The sequence below is a fragment of the Athene cunicularia genome (genome assembly GCF_003259725.1).
Source record: "Athene cunicularia isolate RWA chromosome 4 unlocalized genomic scaffold, athCun1 chr4_part2, whole genome shotgun sequence".
NCBI lineage: Eukaryota > Metazoa > Chordata > Aves > Strigiformes > Strigidae > Athene > Athene cunicularia.
The window spans coordinates 31,459,628-31,482,417 of NW_020799099.1; the positions used below are offsets into that span (position 1 = coordinate 31,459,628).

The window sequence follows — 22,790 nt, forward strand, 5'->3', positions numbered from 1 at the left end:
CCTGCCGGCGGTGAGCAACCCCGCCCGGGGACATCCCAGAGGCCAGAGGGAGGCGGCCAGACCGCGGACCTCGCCCTCAGGACCCGTCGGCGGCAGACCCCTTACGCCCGCCTTCGCGCCCACCGCTCCGCGTATGCATGGTAACTTCTGCCCGGCACCAAGATGGCGGTGGCACCCTCACGCCAGTCGTCGCCCTCTGCGCATGCGCCGTGACTTCTGCCCGGCCCTAAGATGGCGGTAGTCCTCAGCGCGCGTCTCGGCTGTGTGGGAGCTTCGTTCCGTGCCAAGCAGGTGATGGCTCCGGGAGCTCCCGGCGCAAGGGAAGCTCCTCGCACCACCTCGCTGCTTTCCCTGCGCCGGGGCAGCGGCCCTGGGGTTCGCTCCGCGAGTGGGGCAGTGTCTGGAGGTAGCGCGGCCTGCGGGGTTTTCTGGTGGCGCCGCGCTCCCCGCCGCTTGGAGCTGGTCCCCGCGCCCTCTCTGCCGCCCGGGCCCCCAAATACCTACAGCAGGCGAGCTTGTACGGCCCTCTCTAGTTTTGTATGCCGCTGTGTAAAGTACTGGTGCTCGCTCGAGACGTGGCCGATGTTTGTTAGGGGCTTTTTAAGAAAGAAAAAAAAAAAAGCCTGATTGTAATGGCGCTGTGTTTCTTGCAGCCCCTGTCCATGTAACGTTCTCTTTCTTCAGCTTTAGGATACATCTGAAAATCCTGAAGGTGGTATTAGGTCCTCTTCTGTAAGTAAGCATTAAAAGTTAAAGTGGTAACAAACGCAATAATACAAATGTGCATATTGATTCTGATAACTCTAACGTTTTCTTAAGGGGAAAAATAGTTATTTTGTCTTGTGTAAAATAAACAGCTTGTTAGCTCTTTTTTGGGGGGGAGTCTTTGCTATGTGAAGATCCCATTGTTGAAGTGGAGAAGTTTTAGCTGCAGATTTTGTGGTTGGTGATGAAACTTACGAGTGCGTGAACTTCCAGCGTGCAACACTGTTTGGCTAAAGACATGCTAAAATATGTATTAGATAAACTAAACTTAAAAAGGGAAGAAGTGTAACCTGCTTCCAGGACCTGGTCTAACATAAATGTGATGTGTGCTTGACTTTTGAATGGTGAATGCTTATGTTAAAGTTGATGGAATTTTCAATAACATAAAGATTAGCATGTTTTTGAACGCCTAAGATTTGGGGAGAGGGAGGATGGCTTTACTAAGGTCAGTGAAAATGAAAATGTTGTTTGATCTGTCAGCTTTGTGTGCAACCTTTTTGGCCTCCAGTATACACAACTCTCTTTATTTTAGGAAGAGCGAGTATTTACATCACCAGAATGCCCAACTCCAGTGCTAAATTTCATTGTAACCACAGAGGTGGTCAGGAAGCTGGCAGGCGAGAGTTGGTTTCCAGGTCTTTGCAGAGTGCTCAGCATTGCCTGGAGGACCAGGATTTTGGAACTGCATATGCTCACTATCTCTTGGTACTAAATCTAGCTCCCGAGTTAAAAACTAGCGTCAAAGTAAGTGCTCTTTGAATTGCTTGATACAACTTTATTTACTGTATTCCTCTTGAGGCTTGATGACGTGTTTTGTGCTTATGATTTCTTGTATGTAACTGATTTTTCCTGCTTAGTCTTCAAAAGAAAAGCAGAAAACAGTAATAATGGAGACAGCTGGTAACTTGCTTAATAAGCTCTCTATGCCTCTGGGAAGGGAACTGATACACTTCTAGTTTGTGTGTGTCAACTAAGTTTAATAAAAATAGGGCCTTGTTAGTATTGGCTTGTAGTATAGCATGCACTAATATACACACAGGCTCTTAGTATACACTGCTGGGTGATGAAGAAGCAGAAATAAGCTCTCGGATATCCACAGAGTTTCAAGTGAGCTGACTAATGACATGGTAGCAAACAATTGTGTGCTGCTGCTTAGGGAAATGAGGGTGTTCAGGTGGATGTCAGGATACCTGTCTCTAGGTGTTCTCAGGGCTCAGTTCTCTACTCTGGTAACTACCAGCAACCCTGTGGTATATGTTTTATTTTCTAGGAAACGTTTCAGTTTACTCTATTTAAATGGGCAGAAGAGCTAGATTCTCTGGCACGGAGTCAGGATCTGTTTAACTGTTATGAACAAGCACTTGAACTGTATCCAAATGATGAAGTGATATGTAATAGTATGGGAGAACATCTCTTCAGGTTTGTAGTAATATATATTCAGTTTTTGTAAGGTTTATGTGTAGTAATTTATGTTAATAAAGTCCAGTTCAGCAGAGTACATTAAAATATGCTTAAAAGAAGTAAATGCAAGCATATGCTTAATGTTGTATAGCATGTACTTGAACTTCAGGTCTATTTGTCAGCTTAAAATAGAGTAGCCAATGCTATGAAAAATGCTATGAAAAAAATGTTGATTATCATAGCAAAAGTAAAAAAAAAAAAAAGCCATTTTCATAAAGTAAAACCTAAAAGCACTGCCTTTAAATAATTTCTAAAAATTTGTTAAGGAATTACTAAACAAAAAAAAGACCAAAGTTGTTCTGCCTCACTGTGTTAACTATTGTTGCAGCTAACCTGTAATTTTTGAAGTTCTTCCTTTTTTTTCCTGTTAGATCCCTGAAAATTACTGCCTTTGAATACTGTCTTTAATTCTGGTCCTTCTTGAGGTCACATATAACAGACCTCTGAAGTAAAGAAGCTGGCCATGTGTATTATACTGTCTAGGGCTGTTCTTAAATGGTTTGAGTTCATGCTTTCATTAACTAAAGCATTCTTTTCCTGCTTTCTCCAAACAGTGCATAACATGGTGCTTTGCTGTTGTTCAGGGTTCTGAAGTCTTCCAAGACTGGAATTTTAAGACTGAAATCACATGTCATGGATCCAGATAGTTTTAATTGGGTTTACTCTTTGTTATTACTTTGTTTTAAGGAACAACTCCCCCAGCATTATATCAAAACATACATCTTTATTGTGTTTCTTAGATTTTAGGTTGTTTTTAGTGCTGCCTGAGTTGAGAATATGCTATATGTATTGTAAAAACTTGATTCAAGTTCACAGTTTAGTTTCAAAATTGCCACTTAATGCAAGTGCTGGCAACTCAAAATTTGGTTGTTTTTCAGTGTGTTCCAGTTAGATACAGTAAAGCAGTTTGGGGGTTTGTAGCATTCTCTTGACTTGATGGTATTTTTGGACTAGCTTTGCACTTTAAAGTGATTTGATAGAGAGCTGTAAGGAATTCTTTTTTTCATCAAATAATATCAGTGTTTTTAAAGATAATCTTTCTAACTAATGCAAAATATTCCCACTGTCTTTTAATTGATGTAAGACCTCTTTACAGACCCACAGATATTTACAAATGCTTGGCAGCTGAATGAATGCTTTCTATTTATTTGTCGTTTTTACTATTTAGAATGGGCTTTAGAGATGAAGCTGCTGGATATTTTCATAAAGCAGTGAAGCTTAACCCAGACTTTGCTGATGCAAAGGAGAATTTTTACCGTGTTGCAAACTGGCTTGTGGAACGCTGGCACTTCATCATGCTCAACGATACCAAGAGGAACCTCACTTACCTAAAAGCAATTGAGAGCGCTGTCCGCTCAGGGTGCAAATCTGTCCTTGATATTGGAACAGGAACAGGAATTTTGAGGTGTGTCATAGGTGCATATTTAACGTGAACTTAATAGGAACAAAATTTGGTTGCTAGTGAAAAAAATAAATTTTTTTTCATGCCTTTATTGTGACAAAAATTCTGAAAGCTTTATTTCCTTAAGTCAGTGAGTCAGGAGGTTAGTGTCTAGTAGTATTTTTTTGAACCCTTTTAAAATTTTTTGCTGCATATGCTTTTTGTGCCAGTAACTGCTGTGTAAATTGAATTACTCATATTGGTTTTGGAGTTGTAATGTTGTGTGTCCTGCCTTTAAATATTGAGTTTAGTATAAAGAGTGGATTTAGTATAGCTGCGGGAGTATCGTTATGATACATGTTTTGTTCTGGTGATAGCATATCAAGAGGATATCAATTTATATGATACCAGTGTTCACACAAGAGATACTAGTTTGCTTAATGATGATTTTTGGAGTTGAACTTTTTTCTTAGAAATATGAGGCAGATATGGATATAGAACTTAAGAACTCTGTGTCTTGTCACACTTTACCTAAAATAATTTAAAATGGAAGGAAAAAGCTCTGATTGTTGTTTTTCAGTATGTTTGCAAAAAAGGCAGGAGCATCTTTTGTCTACGCCTGTGAATTATCAAAAACCATGTATGAACTTGCCTGTGATGTTGTGGCAGCAAATAATATGGAAAGTAAGATCAAACTTCTGCATTTGAAGTCACTTGATATAGAAATTCCAAAGCACATACCTGAAAGGTACGTTTTTGCACTCAGTTGATACTATTTTTAATTTGCTCTTAAAGAAAATGGAAAATATTCTGTGACCTTAACAGGAAATAACTTTGCCCATGATATTACTTGGAATATGAGAACGTTCTCTGTATGTTTTATGGTTTTCATAGAGCACTGCAGGAATTGTCATGCGTTCTTTAGATTGTGCTAATTTCTATGTTGGTTCAACAGTGTCATAAATCAAGGAGTGTAATTCCGTGGTGGGAGCTTTGGGGTATATGCAATTGTATTGCAGCAACAGAAAGAGAGAAATTAGATGACTACATCATAAAAGTAATTTTAACGCACTTTTGTACTTAACTTGTGGCTCATTTGTGCAGCCCATGAATAGGATGGAGGTATGAAATAGGGCCTGCAAGGGAAGACCATTTCTGGGACAGACCACATACCTGCAACTCCATGTCAACTTCTGTATTTCTTAGATCAGAAATTGCAGATTGTCTGCCCCTTCTGATCAGGGAGTGGGAGAAAACTTCCCCTCCCCTCTATCCCCTAAGGCGAGTTCTGTTGTGTTTTGGAAGCAGAGGAAGGTGCCACATGTGAGTTCCTGGTGGTTTGGGTTTGCAAGGCTGGTGATAGCTGGACTGACTCAGGCTGTGAATGTCATCACCCTGCCGTGGGAGGGGCCCACAGGGCTTTGAGTATGGAGTAAAATTCAGTGGAAGTGTGTTGCAATTTCTCCTGTGAGAGTAGTACCTTTTTGTGTTTGTATTGAACTTTTCGTTTATACATACATAGCCGCCCACCTGACTGTATAGCACAGATCCATGTGCTTTGGAAAAATCAAGTAGCTTTTTTTCTGCTATAAAGTAACATCTTCGAAAGCATTGCAAGAGCTACTGCGAAAAGTGAGCAGCTTGGAATTGCTTTTGGCAGACTAGAATTTGATCAGCGTTACAGCTTTTAGTATATGTGATCTAGGCTTTTTTTGTTACCCTGCTCCTCCTTGCTCACTGTCCCATTCCACAGGATTCTTCAGGAAGATCTGTAAATTTTTAGCAGATAGAAATCTGAGGGGATTTTTGTGTGGTTCGGTATATGTGAAGGGCTGGTTTATCACTTCAGCTCACTGCTACTAGGGATGCAGATGAAAAGTGGGAGGGAAATAATCCATTTTACTTTTAATGACTAACATTTAATGAAGTGTCTGGTGATGGTACAGGCTCACAATCTGAAATGATGATGCTCCTATGGTTTAGCGTGCCAGTCAAGCCATGTCGGATTGTGTCAGTTGAGCTAAGTAACTGATCATGTATATCTTCTTAATGTATATGATGACTGGATGTCACCCGTCAGGAATAAATTGTTACTCTTCTGGAAATGTCTTATGCTGTATATTTTTTTGTTTTAAATCCAAAGGGGTTTAGGGTCCGTTAGTCTGCATAGTAATTTTATTGTGCTTTGAGTATAGTTGATTTTTTTAGTTCCTTTTAAACACATGTGCATGAATACCCTTGCACAAGATTCAGACAAAATACATATTCCACAATATCATTGGCTGTGTGCCAGGGCTGAAACATCTTCCTGTTTTGGCTAGATTCTTCCCACACACTTTATTTTTAAATTACAAGGAGCTTTATGGTAAACTCTTGCTCAATATTTTTTTCTCTTCTATCTGCATATCTGCAAAAGTTGAATAACCTTTAACAATAATTCAACACATAATTTTTTGGAAGAATTAAATTGCCCGTCTGTAATGAAACCAGAACACTAGTAGAAGTTTTGCTCTGATCTCACATGGGTATAGTGGTTTTTTTTTTCTTTGAAAGAATGGCTGTTAATAGGAATGTGTGTTATACATTATATTTCATGGAGGTCTCTTTCTTTCTAGAGTTTCCTTGGTTGTCACGGAAACAGTTGATGCTGGTTTATTTGGAGAGGGGATTGTGGAGAGCTTGATACATGCTTGGGAACATCTTCTTTTACAACCAAAGGTATGTCATGTGGGTATGTATGTATAAACGGGATTCCTGTTTTATTTCATATATATTTGTGTGTATATACATGTGTGTGCACATTCATAGATGTATGTGAATGAAGAACTGTTGTGAATGTTTTCTACCTATTGATGTTTTAAAAATGAGTCATCTGGGTTTGTTCTAAGAGTTTGGTTTTGGTGAAAGGCAGCTGCATACGTTGTCCTTTTGTGAGGTCATGTTCCCAGTAGACAGGTACTTGCAATGCATGTTTCCCTCATGTAGTTTTCCATCATACAGAGATGGTTCACTGTTGATCACTGTTCATTCCTCTTTTTTTCCTTCTTTTTTTCCATCCCTCTTTGTAAGTAACACCAGAGAGATTTTTGCATGTGTTTTAAAGGCACTTTTTTCCTGTATCTTTGACTACAACTTGGTCATTTTTGGATACCAACTAGTAGTAGAAAGTCACATCAGAAATGCTGAATTGTGGTAGAATTCTTTCTCATCATAACTCTAGGGAACAGTCAAATATAATTTGATAAATATGCCATATGCTTATGCTTTTAATTTATTTTTGCTGACTTTGAAATTTTTTTGAAGATGAAACAATTCCAGTGGGTCTTGGATTTTACTTTATTTTGCATTTTAGCTAGCATATGTTAAGCAAAGTAATAAAACAAGGAGTCTTACATGGTTAACCTCTGTTAGGCCTTATGAAATAGGAGGACTTTTTTATTTTGATGTTGCCATGATTCCAGATAACTTAAAGTCTTATCTATCTGAGAGCTATTCTATTGAAGTGAAACTGATGACCTCTAGTGTTAAGTAGAGGAATGATGCATAAAGGAAAGGTCCTCAAATGTTTCAATATATTCTGACAGAATACAAATTAAAAACCACTTTTAGAATTACACAGAGGAAGTAGTAGATGGAACAGGAAAGCTGATGCATGGAGATATTGAAACACAGTATTTAACTCCTTTAATGGTCAACTGGAATGACAAGACCAGAAGCTTTGCCAGTCACTAAGAATTTACTGATGTTTTGACTGACATCCCAAATGGCTCATTAATATGTAACCTAGGCTTTGCAGTAGTGGTAGAAATAGGTCATTGTCTCATTGCATGTTGTTCGTATTTCCACAGCCTAAAAATCAAGATGTCAGTAGTGGAGACTATGGCAGAGTTATTCCTGCAAGTGCTACAATATTTGGGATGGCAGTAGAATGCAAAGAGATACGTAGATATCACAGGTAAGTTTAAACTCTAGCACAGTTTGAACCTGTATTTGTTATCTGGAAAGAGACAGGTGTGTTTTACTGAGTATATTTCATTCACTGGTATCTTTTTTTTGGTTTTGAATGGCTGATTATCTGTTTCACTAAACAGATTTCAGCTCTCACTCTCCCCACCCCTTTTCCATGCTTTTCTCCCCTCCTCCATTAAGGTTTGGACTTTCTAGATCGCTTCATCAGAAACTCTTGATTTTGAGTTAAGCTGAAATAAATGCCTACAACACATACATAAGAAATTTAATTCCTTAATAGTAAAGAAAATACTTCTCAATTTCTGTATTGGAGATTCTTGGATTAACACTTGGCCTTTGTCCTCATTTTACCTTCTTTATAATCTGCTCCACACCTTGCTGCTGGATGTAACCCTTTCAGAAGATGAGGACAGGATTTTGTAAAGCCTAAGTGTTGTTAACCCCACCTAGTATTATCTTTCTGAATACATGCCTTGCCTAATTCTGAAGAAGCATACAGTAGGATTTCTTTGCTGAGTCCAGTTCTGACTTGTATCAATTGCTTTTATTAATTTTTATTCTCATCTTCTAGAACAGTATCACTGTATGGAGACAGTTTCTGCCTGATAGGAGTGGACCTGATGTATTTTAAGATTAATCTTCATTGCAGATTAAAGAAAACATAACTTTTCCAGGAGCTTTAGTGTACTGGATGAAAAAAAGCCAGGCAGCATCAGTCATTTTGCTAATGCAGTAGACCTGGGCAATGATCAGAAAGAGACTAAAGTTCCCATGGGAGATGATTTTAGAAGAACTTTCTTTTAGGCAAAGTTAATTATTCATCAATTCGAAGATAAGTTTTTGGCTTGAAACATGGCATTGACTGTTCCTTACAAAATGTAAAGAGGATGAAGTTAATGTACTGTATTTTGGATTGTTGAATTAAGAATCCATCCTAATTAGTGTAGCTTAAGGTCAGGTGGCTAGCAGGACTGAAATTATTACCACAAAATAATTATATGCTCTAGGAAGAAGAAAAATGTTTCTCTAAAAATTTCCTGACTTTTTAGTTTGAGACCCCTTTTTTGCTCAGGGTAAGAATACCTGTCTTAAGTCTGTTTTAACAAGTGTTATTAAGCTTTTTGTAAAGCACTTGTGTATTCTCAGATTTAAGCTATCCAGATCTCCTTGAACAATTATTCTGATGTGCATGTCTCCACATTTCCTTAAGTGTTTTGATGATCTACAGCAAAACTTGAGGGTTTGGATGTTTTTTTTTAAGATCAGGATGCCTAATGAAATAGCAGTGTGACAGTATCTCTTTTTCTCGTGCTTTTTTAATGTCATCTAGCACAGTTTGTCTTGTATTAATTGTACAACTTTCCTTTGAGCTTTTCATCATGATTTACTTTGAGTGGTTATAAGTAGAGGTAGAGCACAGAAATCTATGAATACTGGAGTTTGGTTTGGGTTTTTTTTGAAGTACGTTGAAAAGTGTTATTAACCTTACCAAACACTGATTCATCTTGCAGAGGGAGGGAATCCCCTTCCACTCCAATTGTTGATGATGTTGCATATCAGTCATCTATGTCTGATCTGATCTTCTGCTTTGTGTTCTGTCCTTTTGTTTTAGTGATTTTAAGTTATGCTGCATTTCTTGTACTCTGTTTTTAGGTTTTCTTCCTAGGATATAGTGAAGTTCTAGAAAAATCAAACCAGTTTTATTGGAATTCTGTTTTTGGTGCACTTAAGCCAACTTTACAAAAAGTTTTGTGCTGGTTTGCCCCTTATTGTAGCTTTATTACTTGATGTTTAGTGATAATTGTAATGTTTCTCTACTATAGCTGGTGGTGCTTGTATGCATTGTGTTCCGTAGAATGACTATAGGGCTGAACTCTGCTGTGATGTTACATAATTTTTTTTTTTATGGTTAGCTTTAAATTTTCTCCTAAAATAACTGCTTTCTCTTTGAAGTGTTTTTTTTGCATCCGTGTGCAATGTGCTTAATTCTGGAAGAACAAATGAACTGACAAACATGTGAGAAGGCTTGAGTTTTACTAAGGATAAATTTAGACTTCCACAAAACTTTTTAAGATACCAGAGCGTACATACTGGTTTTCAAGTTTAAACTAGATAACTTTCAAGAGTCATGTGTGACAGTAAAACAATACTTTAGGAGAACATTGTCTGCTACATTAGTGCCTCTACGTGTAGTTATTTTGAATAAAATATGCCAGAATGTGGGTTAATTTACTAATTTAAGTCACTGTAAGAATTACAGGCTTGAGGTTTTTTAATGTTTAATTTTTAATTCATTAGGCCCTGGAAAGAGAGGCAGTGAAGTGGCCCTACTGTACTTATGTATTGAAGCCAGAAGGGTTCATGATAATATAATAATGCGCTGTGCTCTTCCACAATATAGGCCTTGTACAGCAGCTGTTTTGTTTTAGTTGTAGTATTTCTTCTGAATCCATGTATTCTTTTTAGTTTCAAGTGAAGGAGAATACATTCTCATACTTGTTAAAATATCTAAGTTACCTCACTGAGCAGATGAGAAGATTTTAATTGTTGATAATGTTGTTGTGGTTTTTTAGTATTTATTGTGAAGTTGTTACTACTTCGTGCTTTCTATATGTCACGTATACTTTTATTGCTAGCGACTCTGCTCCAAAGATGGAGTCCAATTTGTTTTTGTATTTTAGCTATGCATAATGGTCAAAATAGATTTGCCTAAGAATCCAGGTTATGACAGAAGGCAATTTACTCAATTCTGAGATTGGGAGCTTCAAGGAGGTGACCATATCTGATGAGAATGTTATCAGACAGCCTGTCTAGTCATACTTAGTTGCAGGGAGGGGACGTTCCCGAGAAAGTGATTCAGAATTAATAATAGCTATAGAAGCAGAAATTTAACCGGCTGTCACTTGAACTTCTCAGTGCGGCTCACTGTAAGAATGTACATTTGCTTGCTTACTCTGCACAAATTATGCTTCATAACTATATAAAAAAGTACTGGGAAAGGAAAGTTTTGTCAGAGACTCCAAAAACGCATTTTCCTATTGCATATTTATGTGTCTTTATTCTGACTATTCTGTTCACCTGAAGGAAACACTTTCATTCTCTCTCTAATGCAGTGGCAGAAGAAAAGTTTGGTTTTTTTCTTGCTATCATAGGGTATGTTCTTCCTAGTTCTCTGTCAAGACTCAGTGGATGGTACTTTAGGGAGCAAAAGTCTGTGGCCTTCAACAAAGGACATACTAGTCTTTTTCTCACTTTCTAGTGACATCATTCAGTTGTGATTCTTGAAAGAGATGTGCATTCATTTTGCTTTAGAGCTCATGTGAATATAAAAAAAACCTCCCAGGCTTTTTTTTTACTATTTTTCAGGGGTTTTATTCTTAAACTCTGTACATGTAAAAATACTTAGCCAGTCTGGGAAGAATTTCTCTTGGGTATTTTGGTCAAATTTTGTGAAGATTATGAAGACATTTCATTTCTTCCTTTTTTTTCCCTTTACTCCCAGGGTGGAAATACAAGAAGTTGCTGGTGTGTGCTTGTCGAATTCAGTGCAGTTTTTTAGTCCAACATATGCTTCTGCTGGTTCAGAGGAAACTGTTGAACCTTACACCACGGAGAAGCTCAGTCGTATTCCTGGAGGTTACATACCTCTAACAGAACCTTGTCAAGTAATGACAGTAGATTTCAATAACCTTCAGGTAACGATTTTGTTTTTTATGGCCTTTATAAGTAATCTATGAATCATGAGAACCCTGTATCTTATTTGCTTTCTGGGCTCAATTTCAGAACAGTTCACAAGTGCAAAGTTGTCAGGGCTGCGCTGAAACCCTCTGCTGGGTTTGATACTTGTCTGGTTGTGTGGTGATGTGATTCATCAGGTGATAGTCTGTGAGGTTTTGAAGGTGGAGTTCTTTGGCATAGTTTAGGGAACTAAACTAGCTCACCATAGGATCAAACAACTGCAAGCCTTTACAGAGAAGGGGAGAAAGAATGCCATAAACCAATCTTAAATGATTTATGCAGTTGTGGAGCTGACAGAGGAATAAGCTAAAGTTAGTCTTGAAGAAGAGATGGTGTTTCTTCTTTTGAGAAGGAGAATAAACTCTTGAAAAGAGCATGTATTTTACATGTGGCATAAAAATGTCTGTAGGTGTTGATGGGTAAGTGTAAAACAGAAGGGAGATGAAGACATCAGCTTATTCTATTCAACCAGTTTGATTCCACCCTTCAGCTCCTTTGGTATTTTAGGGTATTTCAGTTACACAGCATTTTAAAATACAGTAGTCCTATTTTGTGTATTTTTCACAAAATATGTTGTATGCATATACTGAATAGGCCTGAACTGTAAGGCAAGGACCTCAGCTGCTCGCAGCTGAGCATGCAAAAAAGATGATACATCTGATCTCTGGTGTATGTCTTGCTTGTTGACCTGTGGTGAGGAGTTAGCATTGAGTCAGAGCTTAAAATAGATTCTGTTACATAAATTAAATTATTCTTGGCTACTGCTTAGCCAGGAATTGCAATGTCTCTGAATCAATAGCTTTTCCTAGTTGGCTTGTCTGACATCCTGAGATTAAAAATGAAATAGACAAGGCTCTTCAGTACACTACTGGGAGCAGTCTCTGTGACCTAATGTTGCTTCTAGCATCAATAAGAAACCATTACTCTGATCTGAGATGCCTACACTGCCAGATATGTAAAGATAATTTTAAAGAGTGAGGAAGAGTGTTACTCTTTAAACTGTATTTCAGAACTGCTCCATTGAAGTTTCAGTTAGACTAATGGAGTGTTCCTGTCATGAAATGGAAAGATATCATAAGTACAGGTAAAGGGAGGAAATCTAATTTATTTATTTGGAATAATTGGTTACTGTTTGTTACTTTGTCACTGGACAAATGTGGCAGTTCCAAACAATGGTAGGTTACTTTCAACCTGAGAATTTTTTTGTTTGGTGGGTTTTTTTGGCTTTGTCATGGCCACACTTGAATGTTTGATAACTGCAGCGAAAAAAGAAAAATTGTCTATGCTCCTCTTGGAATAAAAAAACCTGCTATACTTACAGAATTACCTACTAAAGATTGAAATTCGGATAATAAATCACTTAGCACTAGTAAGGCAGTTCCAAACTACTGTTTTCTAAACTTGTATTTAAAAAAATGAGAGGGATGTTGAATTTATTCTACTTGTACTAACTATCCAGGCCTAAATGGACAGAACTGAGAAAAAGGCAAAATAAGGTACAACAGTGTTTCTCAAACTGAGTTGTAGGAGGCTTCAAAGACATTGGTACAGATCACAGAAATAATAAGTTGAAATTTAAAACAAACAAAACACACACACAAAAAAACCCACAAAAAAAACAAACCCCCAGAAAAACAACCAAACAGAAAAGCAGCTGAGTTATGCTGATTACTTCATTAGTGCTGTTATTAGTAGCAGCAGCAGCAGCTCAGTTCCTCCCAGGCAGAGATGTGACTATAATTACAGGCTTCAGACACTTGCACCTGGCCAGGTACTACCTGTGTTTGTGTTTGCTGTCAGCAGGTGAGTGCCACTGGGGGTGGAAGTGAGTGTTTACCTCAGCAGCCAGTAATTAAAGCTCAGTCTCACTTTCAGGCCCTAAAGCAACTGTGCTCTTGCCAACAATTATGGATATTGGCTCTTCCTAATTTTCATGGGAAGTTACTATGCGGAATATTTGAGAAATTCTGGATCAAGACATAGGAAACTTGGTAACTGCCTTCTTTTTGTAGTTTTTCCTTCTATTTTTGTAGTCCTATTTACTTTTTTTTAATGGCAGTTACCTTTTTCTTGTTCAGAGGATACTATGTGGCATAGCAGCATTTTGGGTTTTTTACTGCCTGTTCCTGCATCATGGCTTTTATTTTCTTTGCTGTTTCTATAACTATACTAGTTGTTAAATTGCCATCCTGATGTGCTAGAGCTGTTTGAGTCTGTAATTGTCATAAATAATAGAAAAAGATTTATGCAGTGGACAAATGTGAGGAATAAATATGGGATAAGCAGCATGGTAGAGACCAGGAAAGGCTGAAATAACTGCCTTCGAGTGGGTTTTTGTGCTGTGTGCCACAAGATAGGGATGTAACACTACGGTTACTAGCACCAGTGGATGCTAAGTGGCACCGTAGGCCTGCTGCTTTTGAGGAATAATCAGGAAGAATATTTTTAATAATGAATAAGCTTCTAAACAGCTGTTAACTACCCAGAAACTGAAAAACAGGTGCATGCTTGTGCTCTTGCTGTCTTGCTTCCAGGGGATAACTGCCAGCAAGGCTTCAATTTACTGCTCTTGTTCTCTCCAGTTGAAGATGTACAGAAAAGATGACTATCAGGAAAGCACTTTTATTGAAGAGTAGTGAGATCTTATTATGAACTTCATTAGTGTCCAGCAATTTTAACATGTGCATTGTTCAGTCTTCACTCAATTTAGAAGAGAGGTTGACCAACTCTTGGAGAACACAGTATGAGAATAAACAAGGAAGAATAAAAAATGCAGCATGTGAGAGCTAATCATGTTCTTAGAATGGAACTTCTCGTTTGCCCTGTGTATTTTACGATTGAAACTTAGAGAGGACAAATGTTGACATAAGCAGATCAGGAAGATGATAAATGTTTAGAAAAGACTGTTACTAAGCAGAATGGTTACGACTAAGAGAATCTTTGGTCCCTTGTGCTTGACCTCCTGTTAATTGATTCATGCCATATCTGTCTTAAGACATTAGAGCTGGGACTTTTATTTTTGTGAATGTTGGTAGCAGAAGGCAATTACAGAGGAAAATAAATTGTACATAGAAGAAGACTTAATTCCTGTTACATATGCAAAACTTTTGGGAGTACTGGAAAATTTATAACCTGATCCTTTTACGGGAGATCTTGGTTCTTCCTAGTAGTGAAATTGTACATGGCTGAGCCTTTACAAAAGCCCTCTTGCCCAGGTAGTAGAGAATATATCCTCAAAGATGTTTGACTTCGTGGTTTTGTAATGATTTTGCTTTACCTCTGAGCAAATTCATTGCTTACATACAGTATTTCTAGAACTGATTTAACACAGGTTTTAAGTGAAGCATGTACCTAAACATTGGCTTGAATCCAGCCCAAAAGAGTGGCTCTGTTTTTATTCTGATAAGACAAGCCTTGCCAGTCTAAAGACTTTCTTGCAGTTTTCAGTATTTCTAAATATGTATATTCTTAGATGTAGACGGTTTGCTTTAATGGCTGATGGATGAAGGTTGGTCATGGGGATAATTGCACTTGCATGTGGGAAGACGGTTCCCATGCTAGTGAGTACTAATGATGATAATTCGTAATCCAGTGGCTTGTTAATGTCGTTTCTCTTGGGTGCCCCCATGGATTGGTGCAGAAATTTGGGGGACTTAGTGTAATAAAACCCCCACTTTTTATTTATGGAAAGAAACTCTCACTTTTTTTTTTTCTCTTTCCACTTTGGGCAGGAGCTCAAAAGCCTTGCAGCTCGAAAGCCCTGGAAGGTCAGCCTGCCAGTCACTGAAAGAGGAACACTAGATGCTGTTGTGGTGTGGTTTGTACTACAGCTTGATGATGAGCATGCTCTATCTACAAGCCCCAGTGAGGAAACTTGCTGGGAACAGGCAGTCTATCCCGTGCAGGGCCTCCTTGGTATGTCCTCTGAATTTTCTTGTTGCGGTATATTAACTTGTTTTCATTTTGGTTTTGAGCTAGTTAGGTTGTCTCAGAGATAAGGAAGTGGCAGCAAATAGATTTAGGAGAAGTTCAGCAGCAAGTAGCTGTGAGATGGTTCCTGATCGTCTTTGTGGACTGTAGTAGTACACAGGCCCTACATCAGGGGCTTGTTTGTGGGACTCTGCTAAGAAACCTGTAAGGATCTGCTTAAGATCAGGAAGAATGTTTTTCAGTAAGTTGGAGGTTTTTTTCTACACTGAATGAAATACGCTGTGAAGCAACTCCAAAAAGCGGGGCTACTGACTGGCTCTACCTAGTCAAGATGTGACTTGTGAAAGGGAGGTGGGGTAGGAATTGCTGGCTGCTAAGTGATCTTTGAGGTCCTTTCCAACCCCAACCATTCTCTGATTCCTGCCTACCTCTCACCCCCATTTTGTACTCAACTTGAATACTGTTCCCCCCACACACACAGTGGCAGTGTCATTTTCAGCAGCCTCTACTCTCCATTCACCCATTTTCCATTGTCCTGTTTCACAGAATCTTAGAAAAATCTCAAGTCGGAAGGGACCCATAAGGAGCATTGAGTCCAAATCCCTGCTCCTTGCAGGACTACATCAAACTACATCACGTGCCTGAGAGCGGTCGTTCAGATGCTCCTTGAACTCTGCCAGTCTTGGTGCTGTGACCGCTTCCCTGGGGAGCCTGTTCCAGTGAACAACCACCCTCCTTGTGGAAAAACCTTTGCCTAATGACCAATCTGAACTTCCCCTGATGCAGCTTCGTTCCATTTCCTTGTGTCCTGTTGCTGGTCACCAGGGAGGAGGTCGGCACTGCCCCCCTTGAGGAAGCTGTAGACTGCAATGAGGTCACCCCAAGCTGAACAAGCCAAGTGGCCTCAGCCACTCCTCATCAGGCTTGCCCTCGAGGCCTTTCACCATCTTGGTCACCCTCCTCTGGACACACACTAATAGCCTGATGTCCTTCTTTTACTGAGCTATCCAAACCTGCACCCAGTATGGGAGGTGGGGCCGCACCAGTGCGGTGGAGAATGGGACAGTCCCCTCCCTTGACCAGCTGGCTGTCCTGTGCTTAGTGCACCCCAGGACACGGTTGGCCCTTTTGGCTACCAGGGCACACTGATTCATACTCCATTTGCCACCTACCCAGATGGCCAGCTTTGATACATATAAGCAGGATTACCCCATCCCAGGTGGAGAATCAGGCACTTGCTCTTGTGAAATTTCATGTGGTTGGTGATTGCCCAGCTCTCTAGTCTATCCAGATCTCTCTGTGAGGCCTCTCTGCCTTCAGGGTAGTCTGCACCTCTTCCTAAATCTGTATAAAGAGACAGTAGGGGCAGCTGTGCCATAGACTGATTCACCAGAAAGTGTAGGGGAGGAAAGAGGCTCTGTCTGTCAAACTAGCGTTTTTATTTTGAAATTCTATTTAGTATCAGTGGATTTACTTTCTTAGAACATACATGGAGAGTATCCAAAGACCATCTTGAGCTGTACACCATAAATCTTCCAGTAAAATTTATTCTGAGTAAATTACTCTTTCTAAACTGTAGCTATTCTTTTCTACATAACTACAAATTTACCTTTGTCTACAGGAGGTATTAAAATGTAAATATTTAGCATTTTAAAACAAAAGGAGTTTCTTTGCCAGTATGTTTTTGTTCTGCTCTGCTGTTGACAGAACACTTAAGCCTTTCTATGGTAAATAGATAGTGCTTTATTTTGAGAATAACTGGATGTGTGGGACAGTTTCAGGCGAATGTCAACACACAATTGCAGATTACACCTTGTGGGCTACAGACCAGAACAATTCATTCATGCACGCTAGTATCAACTGATGAATAAATGAGATAATACTGCTTTTTTTTTAAAAAAAAAAAAATATAAATACTTCTTTGATGTTTGCTGTAAAGTAACTGATATGACTTTTTCTTTTGCTGTTTTGCCAAGATTATTCTGTTAAGACTGGAGATACTGTGGTGATGGAAGTTTGCTGCCAAGACTGCTACTTGAAGATCCAGAAGATTTCTTCTTTGACTTCAGAGTGTGGGATGGACTTCAGCAACAGAGATGACACGCTGAGTTTGGGCAATGAGGCTGAATTGTGCAACGCTCTGGCTGGTCTTCAGACAACTAGCAAACAGGATGGCAATGCTCAAGTATGTGTCTTGGAATCCACAGAAATAGCCCTGCTGAACAATGTACCGTACCACGAATGCTTTAAAGCTGCCATGGGCAAAGTGCTGTTGGCTTTAAATCCAAGTAAGGACTTGCAGTCCATGGATGTTGATGGACATGGCAGTGGGGTGAACCTCCAGGAGAGTCAAAACAAGAGCTCTCTAGATGCAGCTCCTGATCCTTTGTACATTTTAGATGTATCTGAAGGTTTCTCCATCCTGCCAGTTATAGCTGGCAAACTTGGACCAGTTAGAGCCTACAGTTCTATTGAGAAAGAACAGCATCAGGCAGCACTTAATGTCATTGCAGAAGCTAACCATTTCCCTAAGGAAACTTTAGAGTTTTGGCTCAGCCACTTAGAAGATGAAAATGTGGTGCTACAGAGACCCAAATCAGACAAATTGTGGAGTATTATTATCCTGGATGTTATAGAGACATCAGGTTTAATCCAGCAGGAGGTGATGGAAAAGGCTGCAATATCCAGGTACAGTATCAACAGACAAAAAAGTATTCCTAGGAATCCATAATTATCTGAAAACTTTTGAAAATACAAAATTACTGTCATGTTGGTTCTGTAGAGCAGGGAAAACTTGTTTTCTGAACAGACTGAACCTCCCAGTGTGTTTCTGCTGTAACCATTGTATGCATGTATCTTTTTTTTTTTTAAAAAAAAAGTGTTAAGATTTCACTTTCATGGAAATTTTTTAAAAATATTTTGTATGCAAGAATATGAATGTAAGATCTATTGCTTTGTCTGTCAGAAGTTCCCAGGATAGCCAGCATCTCAGTAATAACTGAGGTAAGTCTTAGTGCAAGGCTAGAAAGGTGCAGATTCATGGATGTGTCAGACTGTTGTTGGAACAAACTGATAGTGCTGGAAGACAAATATGTGGTGATAGAACAGCCAGGGAGGCAGCAATAAAGCTAGGTGTTACCCACTGCAGGAGAAATGCAGAGCAAGAGAAATAAAATAATGGAAATGGATAGCAAAAAAAGTAAATGTGAAATGAGTTTATCCCCTTTTGTGGTGTGAGGGGATCTTTTCTGTTCATCTTCATGCTTAGTGATGGTATAATACTCCAGACAAACTTATGTTTGCTATCTTTGGTAAGTTTTGAATAAATCTTTGGATGACATGATTTTTTAATTTTTTTTTCTGTAAGAACAAACGGGAAATTACTCTTTTCTTATATGCAGATGCAAATCTGTTGGCATGAAAATACATCCAGCAGAGTACTATTTTGCCACCCAACTCGTATGAAAGGAGGCCTGTGATAGGAAAAGGAAACCTGAAAGGATCTGTATTGAATTGGAGGTGTTTGATACTGTGCTGAGTGGAAGCTGCTATCCTGTTGCTGCTCTTAGCACTGTGATATTCTGAAGCAAGAGACCAAGCAAGGCTCAGGTGTTTTTTCAGGAAAAAATGCTGTCTCTCATATTGCTGTCAACTTTTAGCTAAACACTTAAAGAAGGGTGATTTAAATTCCCACCGGGTTTTGCCTCCCTAGGGCTATGCTGCCTCCTTAACCAGTGCCCTCAACAGTATGTACTCCCTGATTTCCCATTTCCTTAAGCATTTCTGCCAGTCCTTCAATATTAGATGATGGTGCCATGAATAAATCCCACTATCTTCTTCAAATATCACCTGTTTCCAATACTGACACAACACTTTGTTCCAGAGTTTAAGTATTATGTGAGAAGTTTTCCTTTTTTGTGTGATACAGCTGTCTGGTCAAATAGGATCAAATTCAAATGCTCATGAGCACTTGACTTCAGAGGAAGAACTAATGTGCCTTTCTTAAACGTAGTTCATATTCTGTCATTACTGTTGAATGATATGCTTTAGAGGTGAAATCTCTCTCATTTTACAGATGTTTACTTCACAGTGGAGGGAAGATTTTCCCACAGTATGTTTTGGTATACGGGATGCTCGTAGAATCAGAGTCTCTGTTACTGGAGAGTGCGGTTCAAGGAACAGAGCCAACTCTTGGGTTTAATATAGCCCCTTTTATCAACCAGTTCAAGGTATGAAGTTGTTGGGTGTCTTCCAGGCACAGTTCCAAAGCCTGCAGCTGTCTAGCTGTTTGGATTTGGCATAAACTGGAAGAAAACCAAAGAGCTGAAACTCTTTCATATTGTTGAAGTTATCAAGAGAGGTTTATGTGACCAGACAGAGACCTTGAGATAAACTAAAACATTTGTTTTAGGACTGGTGTTAGAGAAGTTTTGCCTGAGTAAGGTAAGATGCAGTGTTATTGTTACAAAAGAGTGGCTGTGCTGTTAGTATCTCCCTTCATCACCTGGTATCACAGAATCATTCAGGGTGGAAAAGCCCCGTGGGATCATCAGGTCCAACCATCAGCCCAACTCTACGAAGTTGTCCCCTACACTACATCCCCCCATGTCTCATCTAAACGACCCTTAAACACCCCCAGGGATAGGGACTCCACCCCCTCCCTGGGCAGCCTATTCCACTCTCTGACCACTCTTTCTGCAAAAAATTTTCTCCTCGTGCCCAGCCTGACCCTCCCCTGTTGCAGTTTCAAGCCGTTCCCTCTTGTTCTGTCCCTTATACCCTGTGAGCAGAGCCCAGCCCCAGCCTCTCTACAGTGTCCTTTCAGGAGCTGCAGAGAGGGATGAGGGCCCCCCTCAGCCGCCTCCTCACACTGAACACTCCCAGCTCCTTCAGTGGCTCCTCACAGGATTTATTCTCCAGGCCCTTCCCCAGCCTCATTGCCCTCCTCTGCCTCTCTCCAGCCCCTCGAGATCTCTCTTGAGGTGCCCAAAACTGGACCCAACACTGCAGGTGTGGCCTGCCCAGTGCAGAGTACAGGGGGACTGTCACCTCCCTCCTTCTGCTGGTCACACGAGTGCTGACACAAGCCAGGATGCTGCTGACTGTTGGTATCCCAACAGTCACATTTCATAAGGGATTAGAAGGGTGTATTTTGCATTTTGGCTGTTGCATACAGGCATTACAGCAATTCCTAGAAACTTTTGCATTATGATTAAACCTTTTAACTTTTCACTTTTTAATGGCTATTGATGCCTGCCTGAAGTTATGGTCTGTGTACTCTTAGGTGCCTGTCCGTGTGTATTTGGATCTCTCTACATTACCATGTCTACCCTTGAGCAAGCCAGTGGAGCTTTTAAGGCTAGATCTCATGAACCCTCTGTTGAACAGTTCCAGCAGAGAAGTGAAGGTGAGTTGTGTATAGGTGAAGTGAGAAGCATGCTTAACTGCTGTTCCTCAGAGCTGCTGCTTCATTGCTCACCTTGACTGAAAATTCCAACACAGCATTTACTTGTCTGCAGGTATCTCTGAAATGGATTGACATGGTTTGAATGGCTTTTATTTTCTTTTTTTAGAAAGGATTTAACTGATTAAACTTGTATTTTAAATATTTGTAGGTACAAATTTGTAAGTCTGGCCAAGTGACTGCAATTCCCTTCTGGTATCACATACATCTGGATGAAGACCACAGCTTGAATACATCTGATAAGTCCTCACACTGGAAACAAGCTGCAGTTGTTCTCGATAAGCCCATCCAAGTTCAGGTTGGAGATGAACTCGTGCTTGATGTTCAACACCATAAAAGCAATATTAGCATTACGGTTAAACGGCAAAGAATGTCATGTGTAAACTGATCTGTGGCTAATTACCTGTAAATTGGCTGTGTGTAACATCGCTGATGTTAATTTATATTAAAGTCTAAATTTTATTTACTGTTGTTGCTTTAATAGTAGATGCTTAAGTTCCACTGATGGACTACACCTTGCCCTGTGAAGGGTATCTTACCAGGCAACTGGGGGAGGTAGTGTCTTCACCACAGCAGAAACCTGACTGCTGGCTGTTGCAGTGACTGTAGCCAAAGTGGGACTGGCTTCTTTTGCTACCCTATCATCTGTAGTAAGAAGAAAAGCATCCACATGCCTGTACCAGAAAGAAACAGCTGTGGCTGTTCAGGATAAGAGTCTTGAGACACAAAGCTGTGGTTCTGCTTCTCAGGTGCCAAGTGCCCTATGTACCTCTATTAGAGGGAGACAATTAGAAAAAGTTGTAAAGGAGGGTTGTTGAATAACTCGAGTTCTAGAGTGGAAGGTAAAGCTAGTAAACTTGAAATTCCCTCAGAATCATTTCTGGTAATATAATGGGCCTAGAGTCTTGTTCATGTGAAAAGTGGTATACAATATTACATGTTACCACAGTACTCCCGCATCTCTTCTACAGCTTTGCATTTTAATATAATGCAGGTAACAAGTTCCTTCTAGTAAATCTGTATCCAAATGGAAGATTAACAAAAGCCTCTCAGCACTGATTCTACCTTTAGCTATGAGACTGTTAGCAAGGTATTTTGTCACTAATTTTCTTTATATTGTGTTGTTTATTCAGTGTAGAAGCAGCATTTCCTTAACAGGAGCCTGTATAGAGCCATCCACTAATTATTTTATAGAATCTCCCTGCATGTATGATCTGTATGCCCTCTTCATTAGGTCAGAGGGCTCAGATGACTCTTTTGGTTTAATCTCAGGGACTGCTGGAGCTGTCCCAGCCTGCAGCTGAACTTGCACTTGACAGACTGCTATAATAAAGCTCTTTCTAGAAGGATGGAGGAAAGGTTTCCAATTTATTTTATCTTTTTCCAAAACAGAGGTAATGATTATGTCAACTTTCCTGATGATAAAGTAACTGTATACCATCCTTCATCCAAGCAGTACAATGCACAGCAAAATGTAAGCAGATTAGAGTAGGACAGAGGTGTTTTATATTAGGAGACCCACTCCTCCCCCCACCCAAAGCATGATAAATAAATTCAAATTACTAGGTTTAGTAGTGTTGTACAGCAGTACAGCATATTTTAATCAAAGTACAGTTTTAGAGAAGTGGTTTTACTTTTCATGCTGAAAGACCTCTGAGGAAAGCAAAACCACTAATTAGTGGTTAGGTATATTGACAATGAAGAGAGCAAAAAGAGTTAAAACTTAAGGATTCTACTCTTACTCTCATTGAGTAAGTAAAGGGATGAAAATAACCATTACTAAGTTTTCAAGCAGTGTGTTATGTAAGGCAAGAGCAAGCTTTTAAAATTTCAGATTAAAAGCTGGGAGAAGATTAGGCATAAAAACCATGCAGAAACAAATATGGTTAATGTAAAGATTAAGGATGATTTGCAAACAAATTTGGTAAGTCAGGTTGTGGGTTAGTTTTGGGGAGGTGTTAATAGAAGTCTTTCAGTATTTTGGAAATTCAGTAGCAATGAATCCTGTAAACTGAAGAAGTAACTTTTCCTCCAAGAAAAAAAAAGCAGGAATACTGTGCACATAGAATAGCTGAGTAAAAA

General features: G+C 39.4%; 1 protein-coding gene across 2 annotated transcripts; it reads left to right on the forward strand.

Moving 5' to 3' along the window:
- The first annotated feature begins 207 nt into the window (after positions 1-207).
- Positions 208-22,217, forward strand: PRMT9 (protein arginine methyltransferase 9). 2 transcript variants are annotated; one of them, XM_026848056.1, is made up of 14 exons: positions 208-291; positions 654-732; positions 1,298-1,509; positions 2,036-2,184; positions 3,395-3,631; positions 4,188-4,355; positions 6,223-6,325; positions 7,456-7,562; positions 11,079-11,271; positions 15,046-15,229; positions 17,221-17,932; positions 19,320-19,473; positions 20,529-20,651; positions 20,860-22,217. In XM_026848056.1, exons 3-14 carry the CDS (start codon positions 1,324-1,326, stop codon positions 21,094-21,096), a joined length of 2,553 nt encoding a protein of 850 aa, XP_026703857.1. In that variant the 5' UTR covers positions 208-291; positions 654-732; positions 1,298-1,323; the 3' UTR covers positions 21,097-22,217. The 2 variants fall into 2 exon arrangements, with proteins under 2 accessions (XP_026703857.1, XP_026703858.1); XM_026848057.1 differs by having other exon boundaries at positions 220-291; positions 685-732.
- Positions 22,218-22,790: the final 573 nt, after the last annotated feature.